Raw genomic sequence first — 19,114 nt, 5'->3', positions numbered from 1 at the left:
AGGCTCACTGGGGGGAAGGGGAGTAGCAAAATTCTATCTTATATCCATATTACACAATGGCAAGAACACAACTGTCAGTAGCAATACAATACAATACAATAGCAATTACCTGGGGAGGTGGTGGGCTCTCCCACACTGGAGGCCTTCAAGACGAGGCTGGACAGCCATTTGTCAGGGATGCTCTGACTTGGATTCCTGCATTGAGCAGGGGGTTGGACTCGATGGCCTTGTAGGCCCCTTCCAACCCTACTATTCTATGATTCTATGATTCTATGAACACCATGCGGTGTAGTGCCTATTTAGATGGGAGCAGAAAGTATGGGGATCTGTCTCTAGAGTGAGAAGGGTTAAAGGCACTGCTTTTAGCTTTCACCCAGTTTGCGACGGGGCTGCTGTCAGTATCGAGGGGAGGTGAAGGCTCTTTTGAACTGCTGAGATCCACACTTATGAAAAGAGCAGTCGATGGAGTTGTAGCTGGACTGCTTTTGGCATTGAATTTGACTGCAAGGTCTCAAAAGGAGGTAGCAGGGTTGTTGGGTCACACCAATACCCATCTTCTTTGCCGAGGTCTTTATTTTATTGACATAGTCATCCATAGCTGAACTGAGCAAGCCTTTGTTCAGGGTGCATGTCCTGAGGGCATGTCCTTGATGCAGGATCAAGTCTCCTTGGTGAGCCCCACAAAACGTAGCCATTGCATAGAGCAATCACCCCTGACATGGATTTAGCTCCATATTATCCATGTGCTTAGCTGTATTCACTTGCTGCTTAGCTAAAGTAATGGCTTTGGTCTTGAACAACCTGGTGATTTCCCTTTTATCATCTGGCAAATATTCAAGTAGGAAGGCAGTCTTTTGCCACGGGAAAAAATGCTATCGAGCCATACAGGCGCGATAGTTTGCAACATGAAAAGTGAGAGTCGCAGTCTCTTAACTTGCCACCTTCTTGATCAGTTAAGTGTTGAATGAGGCTTTGATGAAGCTTTGTTATGGCCAGACTCTACAGACTCTGCAGGGTGTTGAAAAAGGAAAGTGCAACCATCCAGTACAGATTCCCCAACCTCTTTGATATTGGAAGAACGGAGGAAGGCTTTTGTCAGGATTTTCAAGCAACCCTGAGGAATGAAGGATAGCTGGTAGAGCTGCAGGACTGGATGTTTCAGACTGGACAAAGTCCATTACTGGTGATGTATCCACTTGCTGGATCTCCAATCCCAAAGATGCAGCCATGTGAAATAACTGTTCAGTGTAAGGACAGTTGTCCTCTCTTGGGGATAGCAGAGAATGGCTCCCACTGGTTAGGGGAGGAGGCAGATGGCTGAGCCGATTCTGGGTCGGATGACTCCAATTGAGCGTCAGTGGTTCTACCAGTTTTGGTATGTTTCACTTCATGGTTTGTGGAGCCTATGATAGTCGTGGTCGGAGGGACATGTAGTGTGACCAGAGTGGATGGTATTACAGTAGCAGATATCACTGGAGCCGCCAGGAGTACCAAGGTCACCATTACTCTTGGTTGTGGTACATAATGGGGTCTGACATCCAGATGTAAAATGAAATTTCGGGGAGAGATTGTACCCCACAGGCGGAGGGAAAACAGAGAGTGGCTAAAGAACTTAGACAAAGAAACGAAGCCCTGTGAAGAGAGACCGAAAGAACTGGGCATGTTTAGCCTTGAGAAGACTGAGGGGAGATATGATAGCACTCTTCAAGTACTTGAAAGGTTGTCCCAGACAGGAAGGCCAGGATCTCTTCTCGATCATTCCAGAATGCAGGACACGGACACGGAAGAATGGACTCAAGTGACAGGAAGCCAGGTTCCGGCTGAACATCAGGAAAAACGTCCTGACTGTTAGAGCAATACGACAATGGAACCAATGAGCCAGGGAGGTGGGGGGCTCTACCACACTGGAGGCGTTTAAGACGAGGCTGGACAGCCACCTGTCAGGGATGCTCTGACTTAGATTCCTGCATTGAGGAGGGGGTTGGACTCGATGGCCTTGTAGGCCCCTTCCAACCCTACTGTTCTATGATTCTATGATGAGAAGGAACCTGAGGAAGTAACTCAGGAGCCAGGAAAGGCAAAGGGTACAAATGTATCCACTGATGACCACCAGGTAATGATGGCAACCTGAAGCAAGTCCCCATGTTGCCAGCACTTAACTCCGACAGCTGGCAGCAGGGAGAGATCACAGCCACATTTGCTGCGATTCATATCGGGACCGTAATGCAACAACGCACTGAAATTTCTGAAGACGGACAATTTACCTCTTATTTTGTGACCAGAATCAGCATGGTAAAGAGACTGTTAGAGGAGGAAGAGACAGGCCTCAACATGGGGAAAAGGCCATCTAAACCTCCACAAGAGAATCAAGAGGGAATGTTGGAAATTCTACAGGAAATAAAAAATTTACAAAGAGTGGTCAGAAACTATCGACCCATTAAAGGGAAGAATAGATGGAGCAGCCTCTCGGCTTTCGGGATATTGCAGATACAGCATCCAAAGCTCTGGAGATGGGCAAAGTTCAACACAGACCTCTCAGGCAGCTTGCAGATCTAATACTGATCTGCAGGAGCGGGTGAAATTGTTAGGAAACAGGAGCCACTACCCCAACCTCCATATCCGAGGAGGGGGACAACATGATAATATTCCTGACCCGATGACTCACAGAGACTTGTCTGAGCTTACAAACAGAATGATCTCATGCTGTCAGGGCTCACTGGGCACAACGTGCGAAGCCTGCCCCAGGAGCACATCACAGAGACTTTGAAAAAGAAGTGGCAGAAGATGCCAACATGGATGCTGCAAGAGGGAGAGGGCATTTGCTGTATAACAATACCCAGGTCAAAATTTTTCGAGACCTTTGTCCCGACAAATTTCAAAATGAAAGGCACTACAATATTACAATCTGCAACTACAAAAGGCCAACATCAAATACAAATTTCCCAGTGAAAGTCATAGTGCAAATGGGAGGAAAAACTCACATTGAATCATCTGCACTCAAAGCAAGAAACCTAATGTTAAAGCTGAAGCTGGGTCCACGGGAGGAAATCCTGGCGGAGACAGACAGTAATCTCAGCTTGGACAAGGCAGAGGAAAGTAGTGCAGCCAAGAGGAGACCTCAGGAGCCTAGTAACCCTGCTCCGCCAGTGCACTAAGGGGTTAATCGGGTATGGAGAGCAGCTTCTTAGAATCACAGAATAGTAGGGCTGGAAGGGGCCTTACAAGGCCATCGAGTCCAACCCCCTGCTCAATGCAGGAATCCAAGTCAGAGCATCCCTGACAGATGGCTGTCCAGCCTCGTCTTGAACGCCTCATCTTAGAACTTATTCAGAATTTAAGTTCAATTATGAACTATTCTGAATAAGTTCCTCTGAAGAAGCTGCATAATTGAACTTCAATGAAAGCAATTACAGTGTTTCAGTTTTCTAATTAAGAAGAGTTAAAAAGTGCCCTGCTGTGTGCAGTTGACAAGGACAATACACAAAGTGCTGGCAGAGTTCGGGCGGCTTGGCTTGGCACGCCACTTTTCTCCCTCAGTAACTCCCACCAGTCTCAGATGGCAGCCTCCTTTTGTGTGGCCAGGCGCAAAATGGCAGCAGGAGCGGGGCTGTTATCACTGTTACGTTCTTTAGACATGCGGATCTTATGAGGTGCTCAGTGGGAGGATCGGGGGGGACGACATGGGACAGAATGGGGATACAGGAACCCTAGAAGCAGGGCATTCCCTCAACCAGATGGCAAACTTGAATTTATGGGTTAACATAGCCTATAAAATGTATCGAATGTACATAGACTATAAAATGTATCATTTAACGTGAAAGGACTTGGGTGAAAGCACATCCAAAACACCCATCCAGATCAGCCGATATAATTTTGTTTCAGGAGACTCATCATAAAGGTTCAGCTACTGAACTACTGCAATACGCAGGAATTGATCAGATGTACGCGATGGCTCCATGAGTGATTGTTCAAGGTCCACAAAGTTCCTCAATTAACAAAATACTTTCAGACCACTGACACGCAGAAGGATCCTTGGAGTAGATAAAGGGGAACAAAGGGCTGAAGAGGGTTACAATCAGGTCCATTTACAGTCCTATATCTAATCAGGTGCAATTCTGCAATTTAGAGAGGAAAAATTGATGGGGGGGATTTAATGAAGTTGCGGATCAGGTATTAGATAGAAGTGGGACCCCCAGGCTGGTAGAGTTGTTGGACAGAAGTCGGACACTCAGGCTGGTGTTCAGACAAACTCTCAAAAGTACTCAGGAGTACTCCATTACTCAGGAGTACTGAAATGGATTATCTAGATCCATTTCAATCGGGCTTCAGCCTGGGCATGGGACAGAAATGGCCTTGGTCACTTTGGTGGATATGAGGAGGGCTTTGGATAGGGGTGAATGCTCCTTCCTTGTTCTCCTCGACCTCTCAGCAGCTTTTGATCCTCCTGGACCACCTGGAAAGGATGGGCATTGGAGACATCGTATTACGGTGGTTCCGGTCCTTCCTCTCCGGCAGGTGCCAGAGGGTGGCACTGGGAGAGGAGGTGTTGGACCCGTGGCCGCTCACATGTGGGGTGCCACAGAGTTCCATCCTTTCCCCGATGCTATTTAACATCTATGTGAAGATGCTGGGGGCCATTATCAGGAGGTTTGGTGTGCGGTGTCATCAATACGTGGATGACATGCAGCTCTGCCTCTCGTTCAAATCTTCACCAGGGTTGGCCGTGGAATCCCTGTCCAAATGTCTGGAGACGGTGAGTGGCTGGATGGGGAGGAATAAACTGAAGCTGAACCCTGACAAGACCGAGGTACTTTTGGTGGGAGACAAGAGGCGGTTGGGGGATGCTGACCTGGTGTTGAATGGGGTATGGCTACCCTTGAAAGACCAGGTCCGCAGCCTGGGGGTCATTTTAGACTCCCAGCTGTCCATGTTGTGTCAGCCGTGAGCCCAACAGTGTTGTACCAACTCCATCTGATACGGCGGCTGCACCCCTACCTTCCCGACCATCTGCTCCCATCGGTGGTACATGCCCTGGTCTCCTCTCGTCTAGACTACTGTAATGCGCTCTACGTGGGGTTTACCCTTGAAGACAGTTCAGAAGCTGCAGCTGGTGCAGAACGCGGCAGCTCGCCTGATTAAAGGCAGCCACCAGCATGATCACATCACTCTGGTGCTGAAGGAGTTGCACTGGTTCCCAGTTGTTTTCTGGGACAAATTCAAGGTGTTGGTTTTGACCTTTAAAACCCTATATGGTTCTGGCCCAGCCTATCTCAAGCCTATCTCAAGGAGATCTGGCCCAGCCTATCTCAAGGAGCACCTCCAGCGACCAGACAGGCTGCTCAACAAGATCAGCCTCGGATGGCCTTCTCTCTGTCCCATCAGCCAGGACAGCTAGGCTGGTGAGGACAAGGGAGAGGGCCTTCTCTGTGGTAGCCCCCACTCTGCGGAACTCCCTCCCTAGGGAACTCCGCCATGCCCCCTCTTTAATGAGCTTCCACCACACACTGAAAACTTGGTTATTCAGGCAGGCATTTGGGGTGGGTTAGGGTATTTTTAAAAAATGTTTTAATGTATAATTTTACTGTTTTAAATTGTACTGTTGTACATCGCCCAGAGTGGCCGGGTGACCGGCCAGATGGGCGATTAAGAAATTAAATAAATTAAATTAAATTAAAAAATACTCACTTCTGGGTACCTAGAGAACTCTTCACCCAGGTGAGAAGGACTTTGCATTCTTTTCACACAGACACAGGACATACTCTGGACTGCATTATAATCTCTCAGGATCTGAGCACTAAACTCAAACAAGCGAAGCTTGGACAAGTAACAGTCTCAGATCACACCCCACCCTACTGGGATAGCTACAACAAAAATCTTACAGTTGGAGATTAAATCCTTTCCTATTACAAGGAGCAGGCATTAAGGAGAACCCCTAGAGAGGGTTGCCTGGCGCCTAATTTGTACTCCTTTCAGTGCCAGGTGAAGACCTTTTTATTTTCCCAGCATTTTAACATTCTAGTCTTTTAGCTCTGCTGTTTTAAATCTGTATTTTAAATTTCTGCATTGCTGCTGGTTTTATTCTGGTTGTACTTTTATATTGTAGTTTTAAGCTTTTATATTTTATATTGTTTTATATTGTATTATGTGGTTTTAATTTTTATGAATGCCCAGACAGCTTCAGTATTGGGCGGTATAAAAATGAAATGAATAAAGTAACAGTTGAGAGGAGATGTTAATAACCGTTTCAAGGACAGTAACACTCCAGATGTAGGAATTACCACCATCTGGGACTCTACAAAAGTGGTAATGAGGGGGTATTGCATTAAAGAGGCCAGTACATCAAAGAAATAATATGAAACTCACACACACCCCATTATTAGCCTGGGGGAAGGAGGAGCAGCCAGCAGCTGCACCAGGCGGATCCTGAGCCTGCTTCTGCCCCCGCCAAACAGGTACTTAAGGCGGGGCTGCCAGAGGCGGCGCCTCAGCGTGCACCTGGCATCGCGCCAAGTGCGACGCTAAGTGCGCACTTAGCGTCGCGCTTGGAGTAACACGGAACAGCGCCTGGAGTCACACGGAACAGCGCCTGAAGACCCACCCACCTGCCTCTCCAGAGACACCAGCAGCCACAGATACCAGCAGCAAATAGCAGCAGCAGAGGGCAGCAGCTTTAAAGACCAGGGAGAAAGGGGCAAATGTGGACTTTAACTACTCCTTTTTAGCTGCTGTTCTCTTTTATCTCTTTTATCTTTTTACACTGTTGTATATTTTATATCCTAACATTTTAATATGTGCCTGGGAGGACTAGTGAGCAACTCAGGGGATCGGGGAGGTGCCACTATAACTGTGGTCACGGGCAGGGGGAGGTATGGCATTGGGGGATTAACAGGCCAGCTGAAAAGAGGGGAACCTTACAGCTGTCCCCTCTTCTGGTTCTTCCTCCAACCTGATGGTTCCTGGCAGCCTTACCAGTTTGCCCTCGGGCCTGGCGGTGCTGCTGCTGCTGAATGCCAGGTTGGCCCAAAATAAAATCTCCCTCATCCATGATTTGATTGTGGATGAGGGGGCTGACCTGGTATGTATTACTGAGACCTGGGTGGGGGAACTGGGAGGGGTCACTCTCTCCCCGCTGTGCCCTCCTGGGTACTTGGTGCAGCACCAACACCGACTTGAGGGTCGGGGAGGGGGGGTTGCCGTGGTCTGTAGGAATTCAATCTCCCTCTCCAGGCTTCCTGCTCTTTCGAGTGCAGATCTTGAGTGTTTGTACCTTGTGTTGGGTACCCGGGACAGATTAGGGATTCTGTTGGTGTACCGCCCACCCCGCTGCCCGTCAGACTCCCTGCCTGAGCTGACGGAGGTGGTCTCGGACTTGGTGTTGAGGACCCCTAGGATGATGGTCCTGGGGGGTCTCAACTTCTATGCCGAGGCCGCTGTATCTGGGGCGGCTCAGGACTTCATGGCCGCCATGACAACCATGGGGCTGTCGCAACATGTCATCGGCCCAACGCATATAAAAGGATACATGCTTGATCTGGTTTTCTCGACTGGGCAGGAGGATGGTGATCTGAAAGTGGAGGAATGAACATCTGTCCCTTTGCCATGGTCAGATCACTTCCTGCTGAGGTTTAGACTCCTGGCAGCCTTCCCCCTCTGCAAGGGTGGGGGACCTATTAAAATGGTCCGCCCCCGGAGATTAATGGATTCCGATGGATTCCAGAGGGCTCTGGGGGATTTTCCTGCTGGTATGGCTGGTGCTCCTGTCGAAGCCCAGGTCGCTCTGTGGAATGCAGAGATGACTCCGGCGGTTGACACGATCGCGCCCAAGCGCCCTCTCCCTCTGAGCAGAGCCCAGCCAGCTCCTTGGTATACACCTGAGCTGAGGGCAATGAAGCAAGAGGGGAGACAGCTAGAACGCAGGTGGAGGAAAACTCGTGCCGAGTCTGACCAAACACAGGTAAGAGCCCACTATCAAGCCTACTCTGTGGCGGTGAGGGTGGCAAAGAGACGGTTCTTTTCCACCAGCATTGCATCTTCTCAGTGTCGTCCAGCGGAGATTTTCCGAGTGGTTCGCAGCCTGTTACATTCTGGGACAGGGAGAGAGACGGAGGAACCCTCGGTGGCACGCTATGACGAGTTTGCACGGCACTTTGAAGATAAAGTCGCTCAGAGTCGTCATGAATTGGACACCACGATTAATGCAGTTCCATTGGTAGAGGCATTCAGAGCACCGTCTGGTCCAGTTTTATTGGATGAGTTTCAGTTACTGAGGCCTGAGGATGCGGACAAGGTGCTTGGCCAAGTCCAATCGACCATCATGGCTTATTAAATCAAACAAGGAGGGGATGTCTGGCTGGGTCTAGGAGGTTGTAAATTCCTCGAGAGAGGGAGTGGTGCCTGCCGCTTTAAAAGAGGCGGTAATTAGACCACTCCTGAAAAAGCCTAACCTGGACCCAGAGGATGTTAACAATTATAGGCCAGTGGCCAACATCCCCTTCCTGGGCAAGGTGCTTGAGCGGGTGGTTGTAGGACAGCTCCAGGCACTGTTGAATGAAACGGATTATCTAGATCCATTTCAATTGGGCTTCAGGCCTGGTTTCAGAACGGAAACTGCCTTGGTCGCCCTGTGGGATGACCTCTGCCGGGAGAGGGATGGGGGAGTGCGACCCTGTTGTTTCTTCTGGACCTCTCAGCGGCTTTCGATACCATCGACCATGGTATCCTTCTGGATAGGTTGTCTGGGTTGGGAGTTGGAGGCACTGCGGTGCAGTGGTTCCGCTCCTACTTGGATGGCCGATTCCAGAAGGTGGTGCTGGGGGATTATTGCTCTGTGCCATGGCAATTGTGCCATGGGGTTCCACAGGGCTCTATTTTATCCCCTATGCTGTTTAACATCTACGTGAACCCGCTGGGGGAGGTTATCTGGAGGTGTGGGCTGAGGTGCCATCAATATGCAGATGACACCCAGCTCTACCTCTCTTTCTCATCAAAACCAGGTGAAGCAGTGGCTGTTCTGAATCAGTGCCTGGGCACGGTAATGGACTGGATGAGGGCCAATAAACTGAAACTCAATCCAGACAAGACAGAGGTACTGTTAGTGGGTGGTTCGTCTGCCCGGCTAGGTGATATTCAACCTGTTCTGGAGGGGGTTGCACTCCCCCTAAAGGATCACGTTCATAGTTTGGGGATCCGCTTGGATCCAGAACTGTCACTTGAGGCACAGGTGAACTCAGTGGCACGGAGCACTTTTATCAGCTTAGGCTGGTATACCAACTACGCCCTTATCTGGACGGAGATAGCCTAGCTACAGTTATCCATGCTCTGATAACTTCTCGTCTGGATTACTGCAATGCGTTATATGTGGGGCTGCCTTTGAAAACGGTCCGGAAATTTCAGCTGGTCCAAAATAGGGCAGCAAGATTGTTAACAGGGACTGGCCAGCGAGCTCATATTACGCCAGTACTTTTCCAGCTGCGCTGGCTGCCAGTCCATTTCTGGGCCCGATTCAAAGTGCTGGTATTAACATTTAAAGCCCTTAATGGCTTGGGGCCAGGTTATCTGAAGGATCGCGTCCTCCCAGATGTGCCTGCCCGGACCTTAAGATCATCGTCAGCAGCCCTTCTCCGTGAGCCCCTGCCAAAGGAAGTGAGGCGGGTGGCTACTCGGAGGAGGGCTTTTTCTGCTGTGGCACCCCGGCTCTGGAATGAGCTCCCTGGTGAGGTTCGCCTGGCACCTACATTGTATTCCTTTCGGTGCCAAGTGAAGACCTTTTTATTTTCCCAGGCATTTTAGCATTTTAGCTTTCTAAACTTTTAGCTTTGCTGTTTTAAATCTGTATTTTAAACCCCTGCACTGCTGCTAGGCTTTATTGTGGTTGTATTGTTATATTGTGGTTTTAATGTTTTATATATTTTAAATTGTTTTATTGTGTGCGGTTTGGTTTTAATTTTTGTGGAACGCCCAGCGAGCTTCGGCTGTTGGGCAGTACAGAAATGAAATGAAATGAAATAATAAATAAATAAATAAATAAAATATTACATGATATAGGTGAATTAGAGGCATTTCACAAAAATTCAGGTGAGAATCAACTGAACTGGAAACGGAATGAACTGCAATCTATAGAAATTAACAAAACACCAATGAATTTGAAATTTACTAATTTTTTATGTAACTAAATTACAAGAACGGTAAATTATAGTGCATCTTATGTTGTATTTTATGGTTTTAATTGTTGTGAGCCACCCAGAGAGCTTCGGCTGCTGGGTGGTATAGAAATGTGATCAATATATAAACAGGTGCTGTGGCCAGTGCTGTAGTCGTTCCCTGTGAAAAGAGAACAAAGGCAGAATGCCGGCGTGGCTCTCCTCAAGTCTCATTGCCTCGACTGCAAGCAGCCCTATCAAGGCCCAGCTGGGTCCCCGCAGCTTCAGCGCTCCAAGAGGCTCCACAAATACAGGGGAGGGGACTGTTCTCCCTTTCGAGGTGGAAGCCTTAAGGGATTCTTAGGAGCCTGAGGGACAGACGCTGCAGTTACGCAGTAAAACAAACAGCATCTGTGCATATCAACGTCTAGTTTCCTTTCCCAAATTCCTTAAGGAAGAGCTAAGTGCCATATTGCCCATGTGGAAATTCCTACTCTACATCCTGTACAGGTAAAGACTGATGGATTTTGTTATCGTTCATCATGCAATGCCTAGGAACGGGAAGGACAAAGTTAATCACTTACGGCAAACATGAACTAACTGCGAGACTGGGAGGGACACTGCGAGACTGTGTTAGAGCAAGCATCAACAGCCCCATGGTTTTCAGGGACATCCCTAATTTGGGAAAGCTCTGATCCTTGCCAAGAGTCCATGCCCAATAGTTTTCTGGAGACCACTGTGCAACTCTTCCATACTAACATCAAAGGTGGCCTCTACTCAGCTTTTCCCATGTAGACCCGAAGAGGGAGCAAGGCAAGGAGAAACAGGGTGGCAAAGTCAGCAGCTGCGCTAGCCCAGCCAGGCAGTAAACGTGTCCATGCTTGGACTCCCTTTCCCTCGAACAGTAACGCGCCATATCCTCTCACTGGACAACAGCACCATCACTGTGCTTCTTATTTCAAGGTCTTTGTCCCTGCCTGCCCCTCCTTTTGGCAGTTTCTCTGACGCCCGGGCTGTAGAGCCAGGAGAGAAGTTTCGGACAAGGCAGAGGTCATAAATGGTAACATGTGTCCATTTCACCACTAAGACTGTTCTCCTACTGCTATTTTCCCAGAAGTGTAAGTACTTATTTATTGTAAAAAGTATTTCAATCCAGCATTTCTATTTTACAAATTCACATATGAGGTGGCCAACAAAAACATCACATACACATAAAAATTTAACAATAAAATATATAACACCACCAGAAAACCAAGGCAAGAACGCAAATAAAATTGGCAGAAGGAGCAAACAGGAATGAGGATCCACAGCAGCATCAGATCCAGGTGAATTCTAAAACTGCCTTCCCAAACGCTTTCTGAAACAGGAGTTCTGGCTGCAATAACCTGGCCCTAGCAGGGTCTCCACCGAAGGCTGGAGAGAATGGGCAGCTTCGAATAGGCTTGCTTATTCAGCATTTCCTTTGTCTCTGGACAAACACAAAAAGCAGCTTATTGCCAAAGACCAGGAGAGCAACTCGGTCCAGAGAGGGAGGTTGGAAAGCAGCATCTAGAACTTCTGTAGGCAACAGCCTACCACATCAGACATAGGGTGCAGACAGAGCAGGTGTACAGAAACTGAAGGAGACACCCTGGAGCCAAAGTATATCCTGATTCATGGGGCACTCAGTGGCTCTCCGAACCGCCCAAAGGGAACACGCCCAAAGGGAACACACTTGATCCCCCTGAGAATTGCGATGCAACTGCACACACGATCCCACACGAGGCTGCTCACAGTGGGAAACTGGAAAGTCCAGGGAAAGTACATAGTCCAGCAAAAAGAACTAGTGTCTGGTGGTGCTGGATGACTGGAGTCAGAAGGCGCAGCCCAGTCCACCCCACCCTGGACCTCATAAGAATATCAGAAGAGCCCTGCTGGGCCCATCTAGTCCAGCATTCTGTTCACACAGTGGCCAGCCAGCTGTCGGCCAGGAACCCACAAGGAGGGCATGAGCGCAACAACAACTCCTGCCCATGTTCCACAGAAACTCATGTACAGAGGCTCACTGCCTCTGGTACTGAAGTAGCACAAAGCCATCAGGACTAGTAGCCATGGATAGCCTTCTCCTCCAGGGATCTGTCCAACCCCCTTTTCAAGCCATCCAAATTGGTGGCCATCACTACATCCTGTGGTAGCGAATCCCATAGTTTAACTAGTCGCTGTGTGAAGTACTTCTTTCATCTGTCCTGAATTTCCCACCAATCAGCTTCATGGGATGATCCCATTGGGTTCTAGTCTTTTGAGAGAGGGAGAAAAATGTCTCCCTGTCCACATCCTCCGCACCAGGCATAAATTTGTACACCGCTATCATGTCTCCCCTTGCCCTCCTTTTTTCGAAGCTAAAGAAACCCAGCTGTTATAACCTTCCCTCATAGGGGAGATGCTCCAGCCCCTTGATCGTTTTAGTTCCCTTTTCTGAATTTTTTCCAACTCTACAATATTTTTTAGGTATAGTGACCAGAACTGTACACAGTATTCTAAGTGTGGCTGCACCATAGATTTGTATAAAGGCAGTATGATATTGGCCATTTTACTCTCAATTCCTGTTCTAATTATGCCTCACATGCGAGTTCCCCCCCCCCTTTTTTTTCCTTTGTTTACAGAAGATGCACTCTGGGTTGACATTTTCATCAAGCTGTCCACCACAACTCCAAGATCTCATTCTTGGTTGGTTACTGCTAGCTCAGATCCCATCAGGCTATACTTGACGTTGGGATTTCCTATTGGCTCAACGACATTTACATCTCATACTAGGTCCTGGGTGACACCACTCAGGATTAAATCCAAGGTCTCCTCCCCTCTCGTCGGTTCCATGACCAACTGTTCTAGGGCACAGTCATTTAGGGCATCAAGAAATTTAACCCCGTTATCATCACTGGAACATGCATTTACCCAGTCAGTGTGGGGGTAATTGAGGTGGTCCATTATTACAATACTTCCTCACTTGGAGGCCTCCCTGATTTCATTTTCCATCTCAAGGTCACCCTGAACAATCTGGTCTGGGGGACGATAGCATGTCCTTAGCACTAAATTAGTTTTGGAGCCTGGTATTGTCACCCACAGAACTTCTGTGGAAGAGCCTGCCCCTTTTAGGAGCTCTAGTCTGCTCAACACTGTGCCCTCTTTGACGTACAAGGCAACACCCACCCCCCCAGTACGCACTTCCCTGTCCTTCCTGTAGAGTTTATATCCAGAGATGATCCCACTGGTTCTCTCTGCTCCACCAGGTTTCTGTAATGCCCACTATGCCTAGGTTCTCCTTTAAAACCAGGCACTCCAACTCTCCCATTTTGGCTCGGAGCCCTCTAGCATTTGCACAGAAATACCTATACACGGTATCCCTCCCCAGACACCTCTGGCATGTGCAAAAGATGCACATGCCAGAGGTGTCTGGGGAGGGATACCGTGTATAGGTATTTCTATGGCACTTTGGCCTCTTTCATTGGCTATTGTATTCTACCATATTCTCCTGGCTTATTCCCTCCCCTCCTACATTTGGGCAATCAAAGACATTTTCATCCTCATCCCCTTGGGATGATTTAACCCGAACTGGATGCTTCTCAGCTCCCGTCGGCTCTCCCCCAGGGCTGTGTTTAAAAGATGTTTTGCCCCCCTTTTCTGTCGAGCGCCAGCAGTCTGGCTCCATTTTGGTTCAAGTGGAGCCCGCCCCTCTCGTACAGGCCCAGCGTGTCCCAAAACATTCCCCAGTGCCTAACAAATCTGAACCCCTCCTCCCAGTCTCATCCATGCATTGAGATGCCTCAGCTTCGCCTGTCTAGCTGGCCCTGCGAGTGGAACAGGTAGCATTTCCGAGAAAGCCACCTTGGTGGTCCTGGATTTCAACCTCCTACCTAGCAACCTAAGTGTGGCTTCCGGGACCTCACGACTACATTCCCCCACATGGTTGGTACCAACATGGACCACGACCACCGACCCCACCCCAGCGCTACCTACCAGGCTATCTAGACGGCGCATGATGTCCGCAACCTTCACACCAGGCAGGCAGTCACCATGCGGGCTACACACCCATCACAAACCCAGCTATCTCTGTGTCTAATTATCCGATCTCCCACTGCCACAAGCACCCCCTGCCCCGGACGCACATCCTTGGCACAAGAGGATATTTGTTCATCTTCCGAGGAACGGGTCCCTTCTAAGGGATCCTTTCCCTCTTCCCCAGAATGACGGCCTCCTTCCCCAAGACCCACATTCTCTGTGACAGCAGAACAGCTGTCACCCTGGGAGTGGGAGACAGCTAAGGGGTCCCTGAAGTCTCATCCACCAACCTCTCTGTCTCTCTTGGCTTCTCCAGGTCAGCTTCTTGTTTGAAAAGCAAGGGAGGCTATGTGTAAACAGTACTGTAAATCAGCACTGGCTTTCAGTGGCTGGGAACGCAGGGCAGCTGGCCCCCCCAGGGAATGGTGATTCCTACTGGAAAGGCGACTATTAACAAAAGTGAATGGGAGACCTACTGAGGGGAGATCCTCTGTTCACGGGGTTGTCAGAGGGAACAGCAGACAAAGGATAGGTGATTTGGAAAGGCTGTGGCCTGCAAGGGCTGGATCCTTTTTCTGTATGTTTTTAAAAACTTAAAAGATACGCTGAACCCTTAAACGTGCTTTATTTGGTGAACTACTCTTTAAGGCCTAAAGCCTGGGCCTAAACTGAACCAAAACTGAAGCTAGCCTGCACTTTTCCCTGCTTTAAGCAGACTCTTATTTGCCCTTTCTAAGCTTGGGGCTTTAAAATGTGCAGCTGAGGTTCTTTTCAACCACACAGGGACCTTTGCTAATGCAAGGCTGCAAGGCCTGTAAGCTCTTGCTGGATTCTCCCTTGACTTTTAGCTCTCTCTTGGAAGTTTGTAAGGGATTATCCCTCTGGGATCTAGCTGTGCCCTTGTTTTGGTGTCAGCTTCTATTTATCAATTTTAAATGGTGACCTGAGGTACTTAAATAGATAATCAAGTAATTTCACTTACTTTTCCCTCACAGAGTTGCAGAATTCACTTGTCTGCTGATGCTTCATTACTGGGGCTCCTCGCGCTCAGAGACACCTCCCGTTTTTTCAAGAACAAAATAAGTGAACCAACCCTGCCCCCTCCCTCAGCACGCACTCTGCCCTGCTGACGCATATCCATCAACCTGGGTGAGGGGACACTTTATGTAGCTCTAGCATGGGCACTGTGCCAGCCTTCACCCCCACCTCGAGCTTGTCAGAAGTCTGACCTGGCTTTCATTGAAGTCCTCCAGGATGAAGCCACCTCCAGCTCGCAGCTGCAGTTCCACGTAGTGTTTGTTGTAAGGTGTTGTCTCCAAGAATTCTGGAACATAGGAAGAAGAGCACTTAATACTTAAGTTATTATTTTTCAAATGTATGTACAGATTAATAGCCCCCATTCTTTCCCCTCCAATACGGTTGTAGAAGAATCCCACAAAATCAAAAGTTACCTTAAAAATCTGTTCAGAGTCTGAATGGTTCGTCAGCAATAGCCATTTATATACTGTTAAAATGTGACATATTGCAACCCTTCAGCAATATAATCTTAGAGCAGCTATCGATTTATTTATGGTATCCCACGTTTCTTCCAAGAGGCTCAAGGCTTCCTCACCCATTTTTATCCTCACAACTGCCCTGTGAGGTAAGTGAGGCTGAGGTCCTCCAAGCCTAATCTGACACTCACCACTATACCAACACTGGAAACGTAAACCAACAACATGACAGCATCATAGCAGCCAATTAAAACTACATCCAACTGATACAACTAAGAAGCCCGAGCCGATATAAAAGGTTTTCACCTGGCAGTGAAAGAACATAAGAATGAATTCCATGTGAGAAGTGGAAGTTTCTGAGAATGCTTCAAAGGCAGACCCGTATGTAATATTGCTTGTGAGGTGGGTCTGTGCCTCATCCTCAGAGCAGTCAACAAGTTCCAGAACGCTGGAGAAGCTCTGGATAAACCAGTGCTGCAATGGTCTCATGCGCAGTCGTGCAAGTGTGGCAGCTGCCCAAACCCCAAGAAGCTCTGAACTCGATGTGTCCTGACAGCTCAGGCACAAGAAGCCTCACGTACCAGATGGGACAGGGTAATGGACCAGTCCTCAGACTACAGTCAAGTCCAGAACTGCCCCAATAAACTGGTCTTTGGATCAGTATGAGACACAACTTTCCTATACTGATACACAGACCCAAGTTGTCCAGGAGATGCAGCGTGGGGGTCAGATGAGCGAGGGGCAGCTGACAAGAAGGTGCCATCAGAAGCCAGTAGTCAGTGGATGGGAAAATGCTGACTGAGTGATGACAGCCATGCACTTTGCAAGGCTGTGCTGTGATGAGAACGAATGGCAGGACCCTGAACTGGAAGCCAAGGTCCCAGAGAGTAAAGCAGATTGAACAGCAATGCTGTGGCTGCACATTGATATACAGGCATCCTTTAGATTATGGATGCAACCCAGTCTTCCTTGATGGGGTGGGGGGCGCCATTCCTGGGCCTGGTGAAGACACTGAAATCCTGCCGGTCCAGGCCAGGGGAGAACCCCCACCCTCTCTGCACGTGGCTGAGCAGCACGAGCAGAAGCCCTCCAGCTTGGACCCGGGGGGGGGGGGGGGGCGCTCCACTGCAGAGGCTTCCAGCCTAAAAAGGGAGGTGCCACAACACCACAGGGTCAGTCAGTACGAAGCCCAGTATCAAAATGGACAGTCCTGTCATTGCAGGGGCCAAAGCCATGGCAGCTTCCCGGATGCCACTGGACATTTTCCTTTGAGGCAAGAGATTGTCCAATCCCATAGATGTAGCAGCCTGTTGCTCTATTAGCATGCAACTTGACTAGGGATGTCAGAGGAATACGTTTAGGTGGGTACAGCTCAGCAAGCTTTGCCAGCTCAGACCCCTGGACTGTTTCACTCATCTGTGAGCTGGCCCGATGCATCAGTTTGGCCGGGGGGGGGGGGGGGGATCACAATCTGTACAAAATCACAGCTGCAAATATATACGGAAATCTGAATTTGTGCAAAATTGCGGCTGTGAATAGCACAATTTTGTGCATACTGCACTATTTACGGCTGTGATTTTGCACAAATTGTTACTTGCAAATAAATTTTAAAAGCTGGAAAAGTTCCTGAGTTTCAGGAACTGAGCCACTGCTCAGCTCACAAATGCAAGCCAAGTCAGGGGTGCCACAGAGATCTGTCAGGCCCAAAAAGGGCCGGATTTCCCTGCGGAGGACATCCCCAAACTTGACAGAGCTGATGCAAAGTGCTGACTGGCAACTTCAAGCGACGTTCCTAGAGCTGGCTGCCTCAGACTCCTTCTCCCGCAGAAGAGCACAAAGCCACAAGGCCAATGTGGTTTTTGTTTGGTTGTGTGTATTCTTCTGTAAATTGCTTCAGGATTTGTTTCAAATTACAAGTGGTATATAAATATTGCTAATAAATGTATAATAAATAAATAAATAAATAAATAAGGCTGCTTCTCCAGGCCTGCGTAGTAAAAGCAATGCAATATTAACAGGATTCAACATGGTAAATCCTCTCAAATAGAGGAGACAAAGATCATGACCATCTGAAGTAGTAATTTGCTTCTGCAAGATGAGCACTTCTGGTTTTCTGGTTTCTGAGCCACAGCCCCAAAGGGACCACAAGAAGACCAACTACTGATAACAAATTAAAATGCAAAAGATAAAGAAAACCTGAGAAGGCAGAACAAATTGGAGCAGGTGGGGGGAGAACGCAAAACCAAGCACTGGTTTGCTCTGGAATGAAGGGAATGGATGAAGTTTCCCGAGGTGCTCCTGTCATGGCATCTCAAAAAAGACCTGCATGGGAAGATGGCTGTGGACTGTGTGTGAGCCCCTTCTAGAAGCCGGCATTCCTCTCACGAGAAGCTACGGCTGGAGAGATTCACCACACCATTAGCTGGAGGGATGGTACGTCCAGATGCTGCACACTGCTGCACTGGTCTTTGGTCAGAAGGTCTCCGTAGCAAAGGAGCCTGAGCAACTGGGACATCATCAGTGCACTGGCAAATCAGGGCTGGCGGGTGCACCAAGGGGTGATTAAGATGCAGTTTAAACTGTCATCCCGAAGTTTGACCTTGTAATCGGCAGAAATGGAGGGAATCCATAAAGCAGCAGCACTGTTCCATTTGTTGAGGAATGCATCACCCAGTGAGACAACTGCCCTGCTGCAGAACTGAGGACACAAAGTGTTCTCCATGGCAAACAGCTGGAGTCCCCCATCTCCTGTATTATGGCGTCCTGCTGTGGCTGGATCTCAGCATTAGGGGAAATTAAGGGGGAAATCCAGTGGGAAGTAGTAAAAAAAGGTGCACATGCAAAAGGTCAAGCACAGTGGTTATCAGTCCAGCCAGAGGGCAGATCAAGCCAGGAACAGTCAGTAAACAGGCAAGGGGCAAAATCCAAGGTCCAAACACAGGTAAGCAGTCAAACAGAAATGCAGACCAAGAAGCAGAGTTAAGCAAGAGTCCAAATGTCAGCAGCATGGAGGTTCAGTCATGGAGCAAGGTCAGAGAACCAAGGGCTCAAGGCACTGGAGCTGGCTGTTCCAGAAACTATCAAGTTCCAACTGAAAGCTGATATACCCAGAGCTTCCAGAGCCCCACCCAAGGCTCAGCTGCAAGTCCTCTGCACTTTGGCAGGAGTCTTACTCACAAGTACCTTTACTCAGTTAGTCCAGTTACCAATCTTGAGCCATGAGCTTCATCTCCATGTGGGAGACTATGCCTCCACCTTCTGGATCTGGTACACTTGAGTTAGTTTTCTCCTCTGCCACAATGAGTGAGGAACAATCCTCAGGAGTCCCATATTATCAGCTGCTGTTAAAGGGCCCAGTGCATCTTATCCACTGATGCCAGAGGTGTCTGCGGTCCCACTAAGGGGGTCCCACAGGGAGTGTATGCTGTATGCTCTACCAGGTACACT

The 19,114-nt window shown here is 48.7% G+C and overlaps 1 protein-coding gene across 14 annotated transcripts in view; it reads right to left on the bottom strand.

Moving 5' to 3' along the window:
• Positions 1-19,114, bottom strand: part of TP53BP1 (tumor protein p53 binding protein 1) — a 117,162-nt gene that overhangs the window by 10,622 nt on the left and 87,426 nt on the right. For 13 of the 14 annotated variants that reach the window (XR_014785446.1, XR_014785447.1, XM_084817837.1 and 10 more), the window contains exon 20: positions 15,404-15,498. Coding sequence is in view for 11 of the 14 variants with exons in the window: in XM_084817837.1 (XP_084673963.1) it covers positions 15,404-15,498 (95 nt within the window). In the remaining 3 variants the exon portion in view is untranslated. Of the gene's footprint in view, positions 1-15,380; positions 15,499-19,114 lie in introns of all 14 variants that reach the window. The other variant, XR_014785448.1, reaches the window with a different exon arrangement.

This window comes from Heloderma suspectum, chromosome 11 (genome assembly GCF_057233095.1).
Source record: "Heloderma suspectum isolate Gila_16-S chromosome 11, 16-S_ref, whole genome shotgun sequence".
Lineage (NCBI taxonomy): Eukaryota > Metazoa > Chordata > Lepidosauria > Squamata > Helodermatidae > Heloderma > Heloderma suspectum.
This window is presented reverse-complemented; position numbering and strand designations above follow the sequence as displayed.